This window comes from Citrus clementina, unplaced genomic scaffold (genome assembly GCF_000493195.1).
Source record: "Citrus clementina cultivar Clemenules unplaced genomic scaffold, Citrus_clementina_v1.0 scaffold_5, whole genome shotgun sequence".
NCBI lineage: Eukaryota > Viridiplantae > Streptophyta > Magnoliopsida > Sapindales > Rutaceae > Citrus > Citrus x clementina.
This window is the reverse complement of record NW_006262201.1, coordinates 19,669,464-19,689,123: the sequence shown is the minus strand read 5'-3', so window position 1 is coordinate 19,689,123 and position 19,660 is coordinate 19,669,464. Positions and strand designations below refer to the sequence as shown.

Genomic DNA, 19,660 nt, shown 5'->3' with positions numbered 1-19,660 from the left:
CGGTCTCTTTTATATAATTTTTAGTGAAAAAAAAATTAAAAATGAAATAAAATCGCAAACCAGAAGCTGGGCTGAAAAAATGACGGCGAAAAGCAGTAAACTGAGCAAAGGCATTAGCAGCGTCAAGATAATCGACAACTTCGATCCAAGACGAAACCGCCGCGCTGCGAGCAAAACCCAAAACCTCTCGAGGCCGAAACAAATCGGAACGACGCCGTTCTTCCAAGCTCGACAAAACATTTTTGCCGGACCGCTTCAGGGCGCGATTCAACAAGTCGTCGTTCGTGCACTTGCGGACGAGGGACTTGAAATTGGGCTCGAAAGAAACCACTTCTGATTCGATGAAATATCGACAGCAAGGGCAGTTTTGGGAATTAATATTTTTGTTGTTGTTGTTGAAAGAGAAGGAGACTAAGACGCCGAGAGAGTCTTGTCTGATAACAACCCCAGGCCACCATTGGTGAGGATACACTACTCTTGCCCACACTATCTCTCCCCTCTCAAATTTTGAATTTCGCTCCTCCTTCTCCATATTTTTCCTTTTCTCTCTAATTTTTCTTCCCTTTCTTCTGTTCTGTTTCTGAAATTATTTACTCAATTCATTCATCCCATTGCTTTTAATTTGGCGGGAATTTTCCGATTTGCCGCCGAATTGAATTAGAGAAAATGGCTATAATGGGCCGCCGCTGTGTAGCCCCACTCCAGCAGTCTCAACTCTAAACAGTATATATTGGAGGAATTTTAATAATTTCGTGACATAACGGATTAATTTATGTATAATATGTGTAATTAAATTTAATATAATTATAATTTTTTAATAATTTTTTAAATTAAATATATATATGTTATTATATTATTTACTTATTATATAATTAATATAGTACTTATGATGTATTCTAAAATTTATCTTATCATACATATAAGTATTTAGTAGGTGTAATTTTGGATTACTCTCCTCTAACTATTTTTAAATAATTATCCTTACTTTTAAAATCTAAATTTACCCCCTATTTTTAGTAAAAAGACAAAAAAAAAACTCATCAATTCAACTTCATTTTTTCATTATTTTAATATCTTTGACCAAATTATAGGATAATTTAAAATTTTTAAAAATAGGTAACGTAATTTAAAAATAATCAATTTATAAAGAGAGTAATTCAAAATCCACATTCTCTAATTCTTCTCGTTTCTACTCTTTCTCATTTTCTTAACAAGGACAAGACGCAAAAAACCATTTGAAGGAAATATAACAAGTAGTACCAAAGCAGGTTCATGTTAAGGGAGAAATTAAAAATGTGGCTGTGATCAAGACCTATAAGAAAATCATGGTTTACAAATGTTCTTTTTTTTAAAAAAAAAAATTCCATTCTTGAATATAATTATTGAAAATAGAAGTTTCAAATTTAGAATTAATACATATATAAATCTCTGGCTTCTCCCTTGTTAAAAATATAAGAGCAGTAAAAGAGGTTACATAAATTAAGTAATTAGCTCAACTTATTAACAACAATATTGTCACAGCACATACATAATATTTTGTTTTCATGGATGTCTACAGTCTATAAAATAACTTAAATTGATTAGGCACAACATAAACTTTTTTATTGTCAAATAACTTAAGTAGTTACCATAAGAGGGTGAAAATGTAGCATTTTTATTTATTTATTTGAAGGTAGTAAGTATCATAACCCCTTTGTATTTGAGTGTAAGTATTTTCAACTTATATTCGAGTATAGGAAATGTGTAATTTTCCCATATTTTGTATCAAATCTTGTATTATAAAAAGGCTAAATTTAATTATTTATTATTGTTATTAATTGGGAGCGAATTTTCCCGAATTGCCGCCAAATTGCTGCTAATTGGGCCGGGGTGTATGGCCCAATTATTAGAGCACATGCCCACATGCTATTACTATATTTTTTTTTTTTCCAAAGCAAAAAATATTACATAGAGCATAGATTATCTGAAAATTTTCAACTACAGACTTGCAGCTGATGTAAATTGTAAAATACAAATCTTTGCAGCTGATGCTTTAGTTTGCAACTTCTCTTGGGCAACTCTATGGGACTGCTGCATATTTTATAACTTGGAAGGCCATAGCTTCGCTGCCACTTCATTTTACTATAAATTTCACTACATTGGTTCAAATTTCTCCAAGGTTGTTTGATACCCTCACTGATGGCTATCCCTTGTTCAATTAATGAACATTTGTGTAGTGGCACCCCAGCCCCCCGAGGCCAAAAGAAGAATAAAGTTCGCTATAACAATTAGTACAATATCTATAAAAGACAGGAAAAAAAAAATGTCTTATTGTGAAATTTTATTTTGTTATATAGTAATTTTTTTTTATTCTGCAATAAAAATAAATTATTATTATTGGGTAGACTTTAGACCATTTCGTTTCATCCGGGATATCAGTAGTTTCCGATTCTGGAACTCCATTTTTGCAGTGGATTTCATAGTTTGTAGCTTAATTTATGCACCTTAATTTTGTTATATTTAAATAATAATTTTTGTGTTTGATTGACAATCAACTAAATGTTTAATTGGGATTGAGGTTGGACAGCTGTAAGTTAAAAGTTACAGCGCTAAAATGTTTGGTAAACACTATCTACTATACCTTAAAAGTCATGTTAACAAAAATTTTCACTTATATAGTAAAAAAATATATTTTTAATAATTTTATTAAAATTATTATGTAAAAATTATATTTACTAAATACTATTAATTTTTCTTTCATTATTTTATATATATATTACGGTTTAATCCCAAATAGAACCGAAGTACTTGTGTTTTCCTTAGTTTTTCAAATATCTTCGTGCGCTTAAATCTATTCATTGGAAGCCAGCAATCATGTGGTCTCATGCAAGATTCATGGATGAGTCTTCCAACTTGGGATCTTTGGATTGGGTTTCGCTCAATTATTATTATTTTGTTACATTACCTTTTTCATAGTTTTTTTTTTTCATTTTATTATTACTATTATTACCATTATTATTATCACCACCAAATGGCCTTCTTGAGTCCAAATCAGCTCTCATCTGTTTAAACGCACAAAACTATGAAAATAAAAACGAGAATATTAATGTATTTTATTCTAAGAACACCCACATTAATTAAGTCTAAAATCACCCTTTCACGGTCTAAAATTAACTTCTTTACAAATTTCCTGTTGGCCAAAAATATGCATGATGTTTCAGTCTGTTGATGAATCTGAGTTAAAAGAGTGTTAAATCTTCCCAGGTTTAGTAAAATGCAGATTCAGAGACTTAACAAAAAATTCGAATTGGAACTTATTATCATAACCAATTCCAAGACGATAGATACACAACCTCATCAACATTGGCAATACAAAATAATTATTAACACAGAAAAGCAGAATAACTATGCCGCGGCAGAGATAAAAAAGGGGGGAAAGAAAAAAGGTAGTACACAAAGCCGGTTTCTTACAATAGTGCAACTACTAGTTACAATAACTAAAAACTACAAACATCATAAAAAGTGACCAGCAAAGTGCTCCATGAGATCACTGTCAACAGCCTCAGTGTGTCCTCCCTGGCTATAGGTTTAGGGACAACATACAGAGTTTTGTGCCTACTTAACTGGTGACATTGCACCCAATAGCTGGCGGCAGGCAGAGTTTCTTCATCAACAGGAGGAATTGACCACTACATCCTAAGAATTGTATGAAAAGTTAATTAGTCAATGATATACATGAAGATAAGAAATCAGATAAGAAATCGAGAGATTTTCTCTCTTGTAGATACATTCAGTGCATCTTGGGGGCCCAAAAAAGGCAGAAGAAGCTTCTTCAAGACAATAGATCAATCAAAATGGTAGTATAACAATGAATTGGAGAAATAAGACAATAGATCAATCAAAATGGCTTCAATATTGACTAGAAGATGCAAAATTTCAGCCTAACACGAAATATAACAAAATGTCTAATGAGTCTGGCAGTATAACAATACGCTCAAATTATTATGAGCAGAAATTCAGTCATAAAAATAATCAAACAGAAAAAGTATTATCTATTATGACAAAAGTAATACTTGAGCTTCATGAATTACTTTGTATATTTAAAGAAGGTATGTCTGTCCGCCGTACAAAGAATCAGTTTGCATAGAAGAGCAATTCATGAACAAGCAAAGATTTGTTGCTTCCAACAATATCATATAAAACATTATCTTGAGAAAATTCATATTTATAACAACAATATGTGGCCCAACTAACAACTTCTGCATGCGTGCGTGCCACATGGATAAAATTACTAGCATAATTTTGGCATAAATAATTCATATTTGTTGTCTAATAAATCAACAATAACAAAAATCATAAGAATCTCTGAAAACATCATATTTCATGGTAACAAGTTCATGAAAAACAACATAAGTGAGATACTGACCTTTTACAGTGCCAAGGTTGGCAATACCATTCTTTTCCACTAATCAACACGCTTTCAACATCATCCAAAATAACCTCGGCATTTCAGTGTTCCGCATAAGCATTTCTTTTTCCTGTGGGGTTCATAATTACCCCCATCAGACTTGGAAATCCCATAATCATATGTCAACTCTGTCATGGGAGGAACATGTCTCATTGCAAAAAATGCAACATGGACGAAGGATTCATTATTGTTTTCAAATATAATCGGCTGCCAGAAAACATTTGGAGAGCAACTGTGATTCATGAATCGAGCAACATTCCCAACATTCTTGGCACTTATGACTAGGGGATATGGTAAGTCATATTCCTCAGTAGTGTCACTAGGATCATCATCTTCAATTAACCCCGGTTCATAATTCCACTTGAATGAGTCATAAGTACGGGTTGTATCAAAAACATAATCTTCATTACTGCCTTCCCCATCTTGCCTTGCCTTAAATTTATCTACTACTTCACCTGCATATTCACAAATGAAAGTACCAGCACGAATAGGATCCAAAGATCGCAGGCCCCAACCCCTATCTTTCGTTTTAAACACATCCAACCGAACTTTTAGACCAGTCTGAGACACTCTGTTTTTGCAGTCGCGATTGCATGGACATGATGGACCACATTCATATATCAACGGCTTCCGACTTACTAGGACCCCATTAGCAGTATATGGAAAATCGCCCCCATTTTTCTGGACACAAGAGCAATTTGGATTGCCTGGGCCACATGCACTATAACAGTTGCAGCCGAAAGAAGGCTGAGTTAATCTGAATGATTTAGAATACTTAACAGTGGTGAGATAAGTGAAATACGCAGGCCCTTTCTCATCATCAACATCATTTATAAGTGCAATGGGTATAGCCTCGGCCCCAGACGAAAGGTCTGGAAGAATAAGTCCAACCCTACCAGACATGCCGTCCTTCCACCTCTGAATCAATTTCCAAAGAGCAAAAGCACCAGGCTGCCCAGGTATTCTAACCAATTTATACTTGAAAATATTGCAACCTGACTTCCCCTTTTCAGTCCACGACTCTTGAACCATATAGAGTCCATCATATACGTAGACCTTTGAAGATTGGTTAATAGCATCTTTCATTCCCCGAATGACTCTTACTTCACTGGCTCGGCGCAAGCTCCTTTCTAATGCAAGATTACCCCTTTCGAGCTTCTGATCAGCTGCTTGCTCACCCTTCCTATTAGCATTCCCACCCTGGCCACTATATATCAATATATCACTATCCTCAGCATCGTCATCGTATCCTCCGGATGATATAATGCTTACAGCCACTGGTTCTTCGTCTAAATCACTCCTTGTAATCATATAATCAATTCCGGCCATGGACTGGGAATGCAAACCGATCAAACACATCTCCATCCGAAAGAAGAAAATATCACCAATTTCCACACCTGGAACAACTCCAAGCCTCTTCCTCATATTGGTACGTACTCCTTTGCTCATCAATATATTGCTTGCTTTCAAATCCGCACGCCTAATCAACCCAGTAGAAGTCTCCTTAGCATCCTCAATCTGACTAATTCTTCTTCTAAGGGCATCAAATCTCATCAGCACATTATTAACAACTTGCCTATTACCATCATCTCGCTCAAATGAACTAATCCCCACAGAAAAATCCGAGTCCTGAGCATTCTTGGGCCTCTTCTGCTTGTAACTAGAAGCACGACGTTTTTTCCCGTCTAGAAACCCATCCGAAGACCCCAAATCACCATTAGACCCATCCACAAAATTAACATCCGGTGACCTAAATGACCGAATGGGGGTAGCAAACGACGTTGGAGGTGTCTGTGTGTTGTTGTTTTGGTTGTTGTCAGGAGTAAATTCCGGCGTACTAAAGGGGTAAAATGGAGAAAACCCAGGTGGGAAAGGGCCAAAAGGAGGTGCACAAACAAAAGGAGGTGCTTGAGGACTTGACGGTAACACAGGTCTCAAACTACGCAAAGGTTTTACATCCAACACTTTTGTTTTGTCTAAAGGAGCTGAAGGAACAGTGCCATCCATCACTAAAACAACCTAACTCAAAAAACACACTAAACAAAGCTTAAATTCAACAAACCCAGAATTAAACGCACTAAATCTTTCTTTTTTCACAATCCCATTTCCTTAAAGAAGCTCAATTTTAATTTTTTTTCTCTGCAAAAATAAAGATCAAACAAGTTTTAAATGGTCCTAAAGAACAAGCAACTTAAACTGTAAGATCTAACTTACCGAACTGACAAAAAAAAAAAATTTCAGATTAAAATTAAGAGTATTATTATTACCTCTGGAGATTGCATGTACCGTTAGTTGCTAGGGTTTGAACTGAGAAATGGGGGGACTTTGGCTGCTAAGTCCATTGAAATGAAAAGCCTGCTTGCTCTCCGCCCAATGCGTTTCACCTTTTCTAGTCCGTCCACTTCGAACTTGTTCTTACACTGTGCACAAACACGTGCTTCATTAATGCATTCTTAAAGGTTGTAGGTTTCTTAACTAAATCCGATATGCTTAATCCGTGGTCTATATAAATTTAATTTGTAAAAATTTAATTCGTAGATTAGTGAATTAAATAAATGATGTGTTTATTTGAGGGTTTAGAATATAAAAATAAAAAAATAGAATAAAATTGATGTTTACTTGGTAAAATTAGGGGTGGGCAAAAAAACCGTAGTCTTAAAAAAACCGAACCGAACCGACGGTTTTTTCTAATTCGGTACGGTTTTTTTTTTAAAAAAAAACCGAACGGTACAATTTATAAAAAAACCGAAATGTCGGTTCGGTATTCGGTTCATTTAACTGAACCGAAAAACTGAATTATTTTTAAATTTTATTAAATTAAATATGTGTTAATTTTTAACTGATTGTGTAAGATAGCTAACATAAACTTGCATACACACAATCAGAGTATATATATATGTTAGTGTTACAATTTCGTAAATTTTTATTTCCCAAAATAAACCCTAAAATCAAATATAAAAAAATTTCATAAATTTCGTAAATTTCAATTTCTTGAAGAATTTTTTAGGCTAATGCAATCTTAAGAACAACAGCAAGTAGCTGAGGAGTAAATGATAGTTGATTGATGTTGCTTACCAGTAAGTTTTCTTTATTTTTTTTTAAACTAGCATCTTATTATATAGATTGTTTATTTAATTATTTATTAATAGTTAGTAAGATATTATTGATAAAATGTGTTTTGAATACTTTGTATTTATTGTTAATATTTGTAATGAAATTAGGATGAACTTGTTGAAAAAAATTATTACATTTATGAAGTCCAATGGGCTAAAAATTTAAAAATTCAAAATATGCCCAGAACCGAAAAAACCGAACCGAACCGAAAAGAACCGTTTGAGTTCGGTTCTTTTTGAGTTCGGTTCTTATTCGGTTCTTTTTATAAAATAACCGATTTAAATCGGTTCTACTTAATTTCGAACCGAACCGAACCGAACCGAACCGTGCCCACCCCTAGGTAAAATATAATTTAGAAATATGAATAAAATATGTGGGTCTCACACAATTTAAGAATAAAGAATGAGAATCTCATTTCCATGGGAGGTTGGTAATGGGAATTATTATTCCCTGAACTGATTTTTGTATCCCTCTAATTTTTTCATATTTTCTAAATTACCCTCGTTCAAATTACAATTAATTTTATTATTTTAAATGTTATTATTATTATTAATTTTATTTTTTAATTAATAACATTTTTATAATGAATATTTATACATGTATTTAGTTAATGAAAATTATATTATTTAATATATGGATATTTTGGTAAATTGATTCTCATTTACATTTCTCATTCCCATTTATTTTGCTAAGTAAACACATCAATGACATTCTAGTACATTCACATTCTCATTTATTTTTGCCAAGTAAACATTAAAATCTTATTTTCATTCCTTATTATGATTCCCAACCCATTCACATTCCATCCAATTATCATTCTATGAAGTAAACGCACCATAAATTAAAGATTTAAAAATCTACTATAGGTGGATTAGATATAAATTTAATTATGTAAATCCGCAAAAATTTGCGAATCCGCAAAAAAATTTATCTAATAAAAAATTAAACTTGTAAATATGGCATTAGTACTTACTAATAAATAAATAAGTTATAATATAGTTATATTAAGACCATATTATATCTTATCAGATAATAATATAAAATGAAAATAATTAAATAAACAAATATAGCTTATTAAGTAGTTAATTTTCATGTACTAATATAAACAAACGAGTTTTTTTCTTTTTAGTGTGTTATATTTTAAAACTTTGAAAGTATTTTCTAACTTTATTTAAACAATTAATTAATTTAAATCTCATTTAATCTTAAATTTGACAGGTAGGAAAATTATTTTTATATTAATTTTTTTATTTAGTTAGTTCGTGGATAGAATAGAATTAAAAATTTTTAGCCCGCAAACCAATTCGCAAAATGGTAGATTGGATATGGATTGAGTCAAATCCGCATTCGTTCCGCAAACGTATGGATTGGATTTGAATTGAATTTCACTAATTTGTAAATTAGATTGGATTAAAAATTTATATCCGCAAAATTATAGATCGGATATAAATTAATGTCCAATTCGTAAAATTTGATATGCAAACACCCCTACTTAAGGTCTCTAACTCTCTTTCAGTCCTAATTTTTGAGTAAATTATGGTGTTCTCGCAATTATTTTTCATCTATTTCATATAGGTCCTTACTACCGGCTATTGTAGTGGATACCCATTTTGCCCATCCATATTCCTACGGATCTTCAAAACTTGAGAATGCTTTGGGCTTGGACAACATTTTAGTTTTGGGTATGAAATTGATTTTCATACTTAAGAAATTATAATCCACAATTCAATCGTCTAAAGGACTGAAATGATTGAATAAACGAATTGAAGCAATTTTTGATATGATCCAATCTGTTTAAATTCAAATTTGAATTAGAACAGAAAAAAGGAATCAATCAAGGTTTGAGTAATTATTGTGATGTAAAGCGGAAGCAATATTAAATTTTATTCTAGCGTACGTCTTGAAAACTCAAGAAAAAGGGCTCTCGCAAAGGAAAAAATATATCAATTGAGAAAATACTGAATATTATTGATTGAGAAGCTTATGTAAAGAAACAAGCATAACAAGCCTATTTATACTAGTTAGAATTATCATATTCCTAATAAAATTATGATTCCTTAAAAGTAAAGGAAAGGAATATGACTTAAATAAAAAATAAAAAATTAAATCCTAATCAAACAAAAAAAGGAAATTAAATTTATACTCCTACCATGACTCGAGTGTCCTACATCAGTCTCCTCTCTTTAGAAGAACTCGTCCTCAAGTTGACTCAATGATATGGCAATCATGCAGGTCCATGATACTTGAACAAATCTTGAACATTGAAAGTCTTGGAGATATTATGGTTTGTTGGTAGGTCCACGACATAAGGATTGTCATTGATTTTCTAAAGAATGCAAAATGATCTAATCTTCTTTTTCTTGAGCTTATTGTATTCTCTAATAGGAAATCTATCCTTTTGTAGATGAACCATCACTTGATTTTCTACGGCAAAGGTTTTGAAGCGCCTATGCTTATCTACATTTGCCTTGTACTTAGTAGCAAATTCTTCTAGTTTCTTCTTGATTTCCTCATGAACATTGATTACTTTGTTTACCATATGATCAGCAATGATGCTCATTCCAGGTAGTTTAGGCAAATGCACTAAAACTAGGGCATGTAAGTGAGGTTTAATGCAGACAATCTCAAAAGTTGACTTTCCACTTGATCGATTGGGCACATTATTATAAGTGAACTTTGCTTGAGGTAGAAGATAATCCCATTGGTGGGGATTTGCCTAATGTGCGATTAACAACTTTAGTTTGCCCATCTGTCTGTGGGTGACAAGTACTATTATATTTGCAAGGATGTATCTAGTCTCCTCTATAAGGTCTTCCAAAAGTAACTTAGAAATTTACTATCGATCAAAGACAATAGTCTTAGGTAATCCATGTAAGCGAAAACCTCTTGAAAGAACAATTGTGCAATATTCCTCGCGTCAGAAGTCTTCTTGCACGGAATGAAGCGCACCATTTTAGAAAATCGATCAACAACCACCAAGATAGAATATGTTCCTCGTTGAGTTCGTGGAAGTCTTAATATGAAATCCATAGATAAATCTTCCCAAGGAGCCTCAAGAATAGGGAGAAGAGTGTATAAACTCGTATTTTGTGCATGGCCTTTAGCTATTTGACACGTGGAGCAACGTTTAATGAACTTCTCAACATCTCTTTTAAGATGTGGCCAATAGTATCATGCTTCTACTAATGCAATGCTTTTATCTCGGCCCATATGTCCTCCTAATCCTCCGCTATGTAGATCTCGAATTATATGCTCCCTTAAAGATCCTTGGGGAATGCATAGGTGATCTCCAAAGAACAGGAATCCATCATGTATCTAATACTTGCTTGAGGCTCTTGAGGTACATTTGTTCTATCCTTCTTTAAAATCTTCATAATTTGCATAGAGATCTTTTAGGTATTCAAAACCAATAATTTCACTCTTTACTACGGTGAGAAAAACTACTCGGCGACTCAAAGCATCAGCTACCTTGTTCAATTACCCTAACTTATGCTTAAGAGAGAAGGTAAATCTTTGGATGTAGGCAATTTATTGAACATGTATGATTGACACTAAAAAGTGTAATTTAATAAGGATATAATTATTAGTTTTTCATTTATTGTATCGATTAATATGCTCATTATTTCTAAATTATCTTAATACTCCCCAAATATATTTTTATGTTAAATTAATTCGTAATATGCTAATTTTTATCTTGTAAATATTTTTCAAGAATAAAGATGGAATTGGAATTGAAATTGAAAGTAGGAACAAAGAAGGATTGTTGGAGTAATTTGGAATGCATTATTAAGGAGATGAAATAAATAAATACTAAAAAAAAATAAAAAGTAAAAAAATAAAAAAAAGGAAGAAGAGAGCAACAATGCTCGTGATGGTCAAGTGGCCATCTTGGCCACCTGACCGTCATACCTTTCAAAAAGATATATATTATAAAATAAAATAAATAAAGAATTATGCATTCCTTGCCTATATAATTCCAATCATACCCTATCGACTTGTTGATAGAAAGTCTTACCACTTACCGGTTGAACTTGAACATAATTTATTTTGGGTCATTAAAGCTTTTAATTCAAATCTTAATGATGCCGGTAACGTGCGTAAATTGTAATTCAATGAACTAGAGAAATTAAGGAGTGATGCATATGATTATTCCAGAATTACTAAGGCAAGAATTAAAGTTTTTTTATGACAAAAGAATTTTTCGGAAAACATTTGAAATTGGTCAAAAAGTGTTGCTTTATAATTCTCATCTTTATTTGTTTCCAGAGAAGTTAAAATCAAAGTGGAATGGTCCATTTATTGTAAAAAATGTGTATCCATATAGAGCCGTAAAAATTGAGAATCCAAAGGATGGTGTCACATTTAAAGTTAATGGTCAAAGATTGAAGTCATATCTAGAATACCAACCATGTGAAGCAAACATCAAAATCAATTTGAGTGACCCACCATATCTTGATTAAGCATTTTTTTCAACTTTTTGTGATTTTGTTTTCCTATTACTTCATCGTTTGAATTGTTTGATTTTTTTTCTTTTCCCTATGTCTTGAATGAAGTGCATTACGTTATTTCTTGTTTAAGTGTATTGTTTGACAATTGTGCTTTAGCTCACCATTTTTTATACATGTCATGAGTACCTCCATGAGAATGATCATTTTGAAACATGTTAGAGAGCTTTTACATGAAAAATTTCACTTGAGGAACTTGCTCTGATTCTGTAAATCACATCTTATTTGGGATCTACAACCACCAAAGTTAGTATCCCACGTTAAAGATCTAGAAAGACAACTCAAAGAAATAGAGGATTGTATTTATGATCTGCAATTGGAATTAGAGGTAAATTCAATAAAATGACGAATGTGAGTTATATTCATTCTGTGTTTTTATTTTTTTCTTCTTTACTTTGATTTGATTTTACAGATTTGATTTGTTTCTTTGATTTATTTTGATTCACTCTACCGCGTAAATAGTGGATAACGGTGCTCCGTAACTTTTAAGTCGGTATTTTTAGTTTCCTACAATAATTGAACCCCAAAATCAAGGATGGAATAAATACAACATAAACTGCATAAGTGTTTTCCTTCTCTCCCTCAAAATGCTCTTAAGAAGATTTACAAAGCTCGTTGTGAACGACTACGTTTGTTAATAATCAATGTAATTCCTACTGACATTCGTTGGTTAATTAAAGCAAATGTCCGACTGACAAGTGAGTTTTCTAATCCATTTATTTTCTACATGCCTGGTTTTGATAAAAGTACATTTGGTAAAAAAAGAATAGCAAAGCGGCTTGGCTCTAAATGTCCTAATTGTGTAAGGCTTACTTGCAAAAAACCACGTTGTAAAACTTTAAGAATGATTTTTGTAAATCGTGAAGATAAAAATCAAATTCATTAAAGATGACATGAGTAAAGAATTGTTGGATGATATCTTACGATCTTTTGAGACACATCCGAACGGATATGTTCAACATGAAATTCATAATTTATGGAAGTTGTTCTAAAAGGAAAGTGCACAATTTAGTCTTGGGAATATGACTCTAAAAGACCATATTTGCCAATTTTTAAGAAAACTAGATGAGAAGTCTATCCTCAACCTATAGAGGGCGTTCAAACTGTTACTGGACATAAAACTAGAGGAAGATGTAAGCCACAATCACAACTACTAGTAAATATCCTTTTATTTTATCTTTTGCATTATTATTATTATTATTTTGTGTGTGATTTTATATGTAATCATTGTTTGCTTTTTCTTTTCACTGTTTGCCTTTGAATTATTGAGCCAAAAGCTTCACCCGTCATTTGACAAACACATCATCCCATTTACAGATGTGTATCATTATGTCCGTCACCAAGATCCTTAAATAGGAGCTTTTTTTCAAGCACCCACAAATTGTTTCTTTTTTAGAATTGTTCTAATGGCAACAATTTCAAGCAGACAACTTAAGAACATTTGTGTGTTTTTTGAATTTCGTTATGAAAAGTATAAGGAGTTCGTTCAGACAGCCATAGATCTTGGTCGTGCTGTAGTAGAGAGACAACTACATCTTGTATATGAAGGAGGTGATCGAGGGTTATCAAAATTTGTTTCTGACGCTACTTTCGTTTGAGGAAGCCAAGTGCTAGGTATTATTACAAAAGCCTTAAAACCTTTAAGATATCTACCAGACCCACCAAATGGAGAAAAATTAGTTGTCTCATACATGTAAGAAAGAATATCTAAAATGTTAAATCATGCTGACACTTTCATTTTCTTGCCAGGAGATCGTGCAACTTTAGAGGCACTAATTAAATTTGCTTCTTTGGCCCATTTGAATATCCATGAAAAATTCATCGGTTTGTTAAATATTAATTAACTTTTATGATGACTTAATAGCATTTCTTAATCATGTTCGACCCTCAGCGAAAAAATCTTTATTTGTGCTCCTACTGTCAACGAGTTACTTGATCTTTTGCAAGCTCACAAACTAGAGCCAGATCTCATGACTTTGACGTTGGATTGGGCAACTGATGATGATGGCAGTAACCCTCGTAAAAAGTGTAAATTAGATTTAACTATCTATTTATAAATATTTTCCAGCAATGGCCAGATGATGTCTTCTGAATTCTACTCCTTTCTTTTTTAGACATTGTGGACAATGTTTCCTTCAGGTTGGAGGGAGGGAATAGTTGATAGTTGTGGATTGTCTAAATCATGGTGATGTTTTTACTAATTTTTGTTGTAAAGACTAACTTTGAATAAAAATTTGAGTTGAAGATAGCAGAATATAGAATGTAGTGTCTCTAGAAACGTATCTTCTTAATTTTAGTATTTTGTTTAAAAAAATTATTTTCTAACTTCTTTTTTCTTTCTTTTTCTCTTAATCACCTCCCTTAAGTTTATGCAATCAATTCCAATTTTTTAGTGTCTTCTTTAGCTAAAAAAAAAGAGTTTTATTTTTCGATGTGATCTTTTAACATTGGATAACATGATGATTTTCAAATTTTTTTATTTGTATTATCTTTAGTCTTGAGTTATGTTACACTATGTTTTCCCCTATGCATGTTGAAACGTAAATTGAGAAATTTGATGAGATTAAGGCATTTCAAGGAATCCATATGTTATGAAAAGTTCAAGTGAGTTTTTGAACATATTATCATTAGAGAGTAACCATGTTTGTCTATACAGCTTAACAATTTATTGTATAAGATCTCTATATTTTCTTTAAAGTTAAAAAAAAGGTGAAAAAAAGAAAGTTTGTGCAGTCGCATCTAAAAGTCCATTGAACTAGTGGATATGAAAATTATTTAGAGTCCTAAAAGATGACAGAAGGTCATCTTTGATCCGTTTGAGCCTTTCTAGCCAACCCTATTATAAAGTATCCATAGTTCACCCCTTTGAGCCTTAAAAAAAATTTTTTCTTTGATAATCTATCATCTTATCCCACTTCAATATGGAGTATCACCTTATGTTTTATATTTTTCACCACCCAATTATGTTTAAAAATAGGGATGATTATGTATTCATAATATAAAAAAAAAGAGAGGATATGTATAAATAAATAAAATGAAAAAAAAAGAAAAGAAAAAAATTCCAAGCACCTTGTAATCTAAAAAAAAATCTCCTATTTTTCAAACATATATTTTTATTTTTCCTATTACCCTTTTTTGTTAGCCATGACCCTAGCTTACATTATGTCCTAATGAAAGTCTTTCTCGATTTTAGGGAACTATAGTCTGAAGTAAAAACTAGTAATATGAACTAAATGATGTGGTGATGCATAAAAATAAAAATATATTTTGCTAGTAATTCCTTGCACTTGAGATCATTTCATTCTAAGTTGTGGGCATTATTTTTTCATCTTGGTGAGAGCGTGTGGCATTATTTTACTATTTTCTCAATTTACTACGTTTTAGAGTGACAGTCTTTCTGGGGTATACTTTTTTTTTTAGAAAGTCACACTTAACAGTGAAGTTTTGGGGCTTGACATATTTTTCTTAAAAGTGGCTTGATTAATGTAGCTATGATAATTGATCATTTTATATGATTTTACTTAACTGATTTATGTGGGTGTGATTTTCTCTAGACTGAAGATAATGCGTATACTTTTATTTAATTTTTTTCATTAATATGATGAAAGTAGTAAACACAATTTTTTTTAAAAAAATTCAATTTGGTTTTGAAATTTCGCTAAATTTTAATCTCTTAAATTGCTAGGGCCTAGCAAACGAAATAAAGTTTGTACATAGTCAAGAGGTAAAAATCTTTTCCTTAGGATGTGATGCATGCGATACCATGTCTTGACCTTTTATTTTCCTTGTGGCACACAAGAAGTTTGTATATTGTTCTACCAAACTGCAGCAGTGCCTTTAAGTTTATAAGCTACTATCTTGACTTTCTTTGATTCCGAAAAGTCCATTGTTTCAAAAAATCGTTCAACATCTGATAACCAGTCAAGAAAGTCTTCAATGCCTAGTTGCCCATTGAATGAAAGGAGATCAATTTTGATGTGATAGTCAATCTGATGCGTTTCTCATCGCGCATCTTCTATCTTCTCTTCATTTGAATCGTCGAAACTTGGAAAAGGTGGAGAAGCTTTTGTATTCCTACTGGAGCTACATATTTCCTTTATTCAATTGGTCTTCTTTTGCTCACTAAAATTATTTCCTAACTCAACAATGTCAATACCCTTTGCATCTTGATTACCTCTTTGGGCTAGTCTAATCTCTTTTAATTCTTATATCACGTCAAGTAATGATTCTTCTATTGCCGTAATAAGAGTTTGTATTGACTATAGGATTGTCATTATTTCGCGCCATGCTTCTCCTGAATGAGTTTGGGATTGTTCGAGTCGCTCTATCTCTTTTGTAATTCGAGCCTTAAATGAAGTACTGCTTTCTCTATAAACCATTTTTTTGGTGAATTTTCTTTTTTTTTCTTTTGTTTTTTTTTTTTGGGTATTTAAAAGAACTGAAATTTATAGGGTAATAATGTAATTTAAGAAAAGTAATGGGACAAAATTATAAATAAGCAAACATTTGTGTTGTCGGTGATAGTGTTTGGAAAATTGGGCTAGGATAGGTGGATTTGAAAGATTTGATGGTGTTGAGGGTGATGGTGGTGTTGGTTTGTCTCGAATCGTTGTAGATTGATCGGAAAATTGAATTGAATTTGCGATTAGGGGTTGGTTTCGATTTCTAGTGAACCGGCCAGCGGTGAACAGCGGGAGTGGGCTGGAATGGTGGGCCTGATGATGGTGAACGAATTGCTGGTGGTGGAGGCTGGTGAATCGAGGTAGGTTACGGTGGATCGACTGGGGTTTCGTGCGGCAGTTTGGTAGCAGTTTTGGTGTGTTTCTGGTGGCTAAAGCGGCATATCGATGGTAAGATGGTCCGGTTTTGATGATCGGCTTCTTCTGGTTCTAATGGTGGTGGAGGTTGACAGAAAAGATAAAGAACGGCGTTGACGATAGCCAAGCACAAGGGCAGTGACGGTGGTTTTGGATTTTGCTGGGTTTATAATGTTTTTTTTTAACTTGATGGAATTAATGGATGGTGGGGGAGGGATATGTGAATGAAGGGTGGTTGGCGATTAGGAAAGTTCTGCTTGCTACAGAGAAAGACTCTAATATCACTTGTCGTAAAACAGAAGTGATACTAGATTTCGTTATAACGTACGTCTTGAAAACTCAAGAAAAATGGCTCTCGCAAAAGAGAAAATATCTCAATCGAGAAAATACTGAATATTCTTAATTGAGAAATTTATATGAAAAAACAAGTACAACAAGTCTATTTATACTAATTAAAATTATCTTATTTATAATAAAATTATGATTCCTTAAAAGTAAAAGAATACGACTTAAATAAAAAAATAAAAAAAATTAAATCTTAATGGAACTAGAAAAAAGGACATTAAATTTATACTCCTACTAAGACTAGGGTGTCCTACATCATACTGCCACGCTTTTCTTGTTGTTTATTTTTTCATGATTCAATTATGAAACTTAAAAAGGTAATAAGTAACTTAATTAAACAAATTCTCATAATAAACCAATGAATCATATAAGAAAATATGAATTAGTGAACTCAACTATTTGTTTCATTTATTAAATGAGATGATGAAGATTCAACTCATTAGCAACATTTTTGTTATTACTTTTAAATTAAAAAAAGCACACTAGAATTTCATTAAACCGAAAATAGATTATATGATAAGAGATGGACTTATTATGCATTTACTTGGGGGATTGGGTGATTGGAATTTAGAATGAGAATAATTGATGATTTTTACTTGTTAAACTAAAAGTGAAAATCATAATGAAACATGTGAGTCCACATGTTTTCTGAATTAAAGAATAAGTACTTGATTCTAGTGAAGGCTTGAGAATCAAGTTCTCATACTTTCACCTATATTTCATAATTCTACTTTTGTCCTCAATTAAACTACTATTATATTATTGTTATCGTTTTTATTCTTATTCTTACAATTGTTGTTAATAATAATGATGACGATGATGATAATTTTAACCATAATAATAATCATTATTACTTTTATTGTTAAAACTATTATTATTATTATTATCAACATTTATTTTGAATAATAATAGTAATCAAAATTATTATAATAAATAATGATAATAATCAATGAAGGTCGTTTTATTGACTTCAAACAATCTATCTAATTTCAAAGCAAAGTAAACATCGATGATATTATAGTTCATTCCAATCTTGATTCCTACGGATAAAGTAAATGATTTATTCTAATGCATATTCCCTATTTGGATTCCTAGAGAAGACAAAATCATCCATGGGTTTGGAGCCCAATGGGGCCCTATCCCAAATAGGGTGAATTTTGAATAATTTTTTGGAATGAGATGGGGAATGAAAGAAAAACAATCTCGAAATTCTAAATAAGGTGGGGTTTGGTTTTGTACTTCTCACCCATCCTCACCTCAATCCCCATTATATATGAATTTTTTTTTTAATTTTTGTTCAATTATTTTTGCTTTATCAATTTTCATGTTGGTTAATAATTTTCTTTTCATTTAATATAAATATGTTATAATTAAAAGAAAACCCTACGTTATAATTTTGATTCAACCCTAAAGTGTGATGTTTTCTTTTAACTCTCAAGGTGCTGCTCTCTTCAAATATTTTTTAGTGTTGATATTATTTCAAGATATTATTTCAACTTTTTAGTGATTTTTTAAATCATTTATATAGTTTATAATATGATAATAATTTTAGTTAAGTCTATAATTTTTAATTTACTAAAATTATTTATTTGTGCTTACTATAAAATAAATAAATAAAAAATAGATATGAGATGAGAAAATCATTCCCCACATGATAAAGTTTCTTAGGAAGATAGAGGACGAAACAATCAATTTACTCTTTGTTCTTAGCAGTTGTTGGTTTTGAGTTTGAATGCTTGGAGATTATGATAAAGTTTGATAAGCCCTCACAAGAATCTCTAAAAATAAACTTCCACGATTATAAGGGAGTAATGTATTGACTAACTCAATCAAAATTTGGTGTATTTAGTAATTTGAGTTATTAATAAATCTGTAATTAAAATAAAAAATGTTGATGGGGTTTGATGAGATACATGAAGAGGATCGAATAGCACACTCAAAAACATATTTTAATAAATTCGGCCCAATAAATTAAAAAAAAAAAAACAAATTTTGTTCTTCGTAGCAAAATAAATAATTGTAGGAGTTGGAATTATAAATTCCATATCCATCAAGCATCATGCTTACGTGTAGTCACGTGATAAATGTCATAAACTTGTCATCCAGTGAAAGGACATCTGACATATGTCGAAATCGACAACTGAACTACGGTACCAGGTTCCAGGATGTGGCAAATTATTGCCTTATTGGCACCAAAATGATAGAAGTTTGGTGACTTTACTTGATGAATTTTATAAAAAAACAATGATCTTCTTTTCTTCTCTTCATGAAAAATATAAATTTTAGGACTTTTTAAACAATAAATATAACTTTTTTTCATTGTAAATATAAAAAGATTACAAAATATGTTCTTGTATATATGATGTTGTAAATACAGTTAATGGTATTATACTTAATATCAATTTACAAATTTATGTTATTTTAAAAAATAT

General features: G+C 31.7%; 1 protein-coding gene across 2 annotated transcripts; it reads right to left on the bottom strand.

The window, feature by feature from the left end:
• Positions 1–3,342: 3,342 nt before the first annotated feature.
• Positions 3,343–6,885, bottom strand: LOC18041889 (histone-lysine N-methyltransferase, H3 lysine-9 specific SUVH1). 2 transcript variants are annotated; one of them, XM_006432253.2, is made up of 3 exons: positions 6,715–6,885; positions 4,406–6,586; positions 3,343–3,675 (listed from the first exon to the last, which is right to left on the bottom strand). In XM_006432253.2, the coding sequence occupies exon 2, from the start codon at positions 6,452–6,454 to the stop codon at positions 4,466–4,468; it is 1,989 nt and encodes a 662-aa protein (XP_006432316.1). In that variant the 5' UTR covers positions 6,455–6,586; positions 6,715–6,885; the 3' UTR covers positions 3,343–3,675; positions 4,406–4,465. The 2 variants fall into 2 exon arrangements, with proteins under 2 accessions (XP_006432316.1, XP_006432317.1); XM_006432254.2 differs by having other exon boundaries at positions 4,406–6,885.
• Between the last annotated feature and the right edge of the window lie 12,775 nt (positions 6,886–19,660).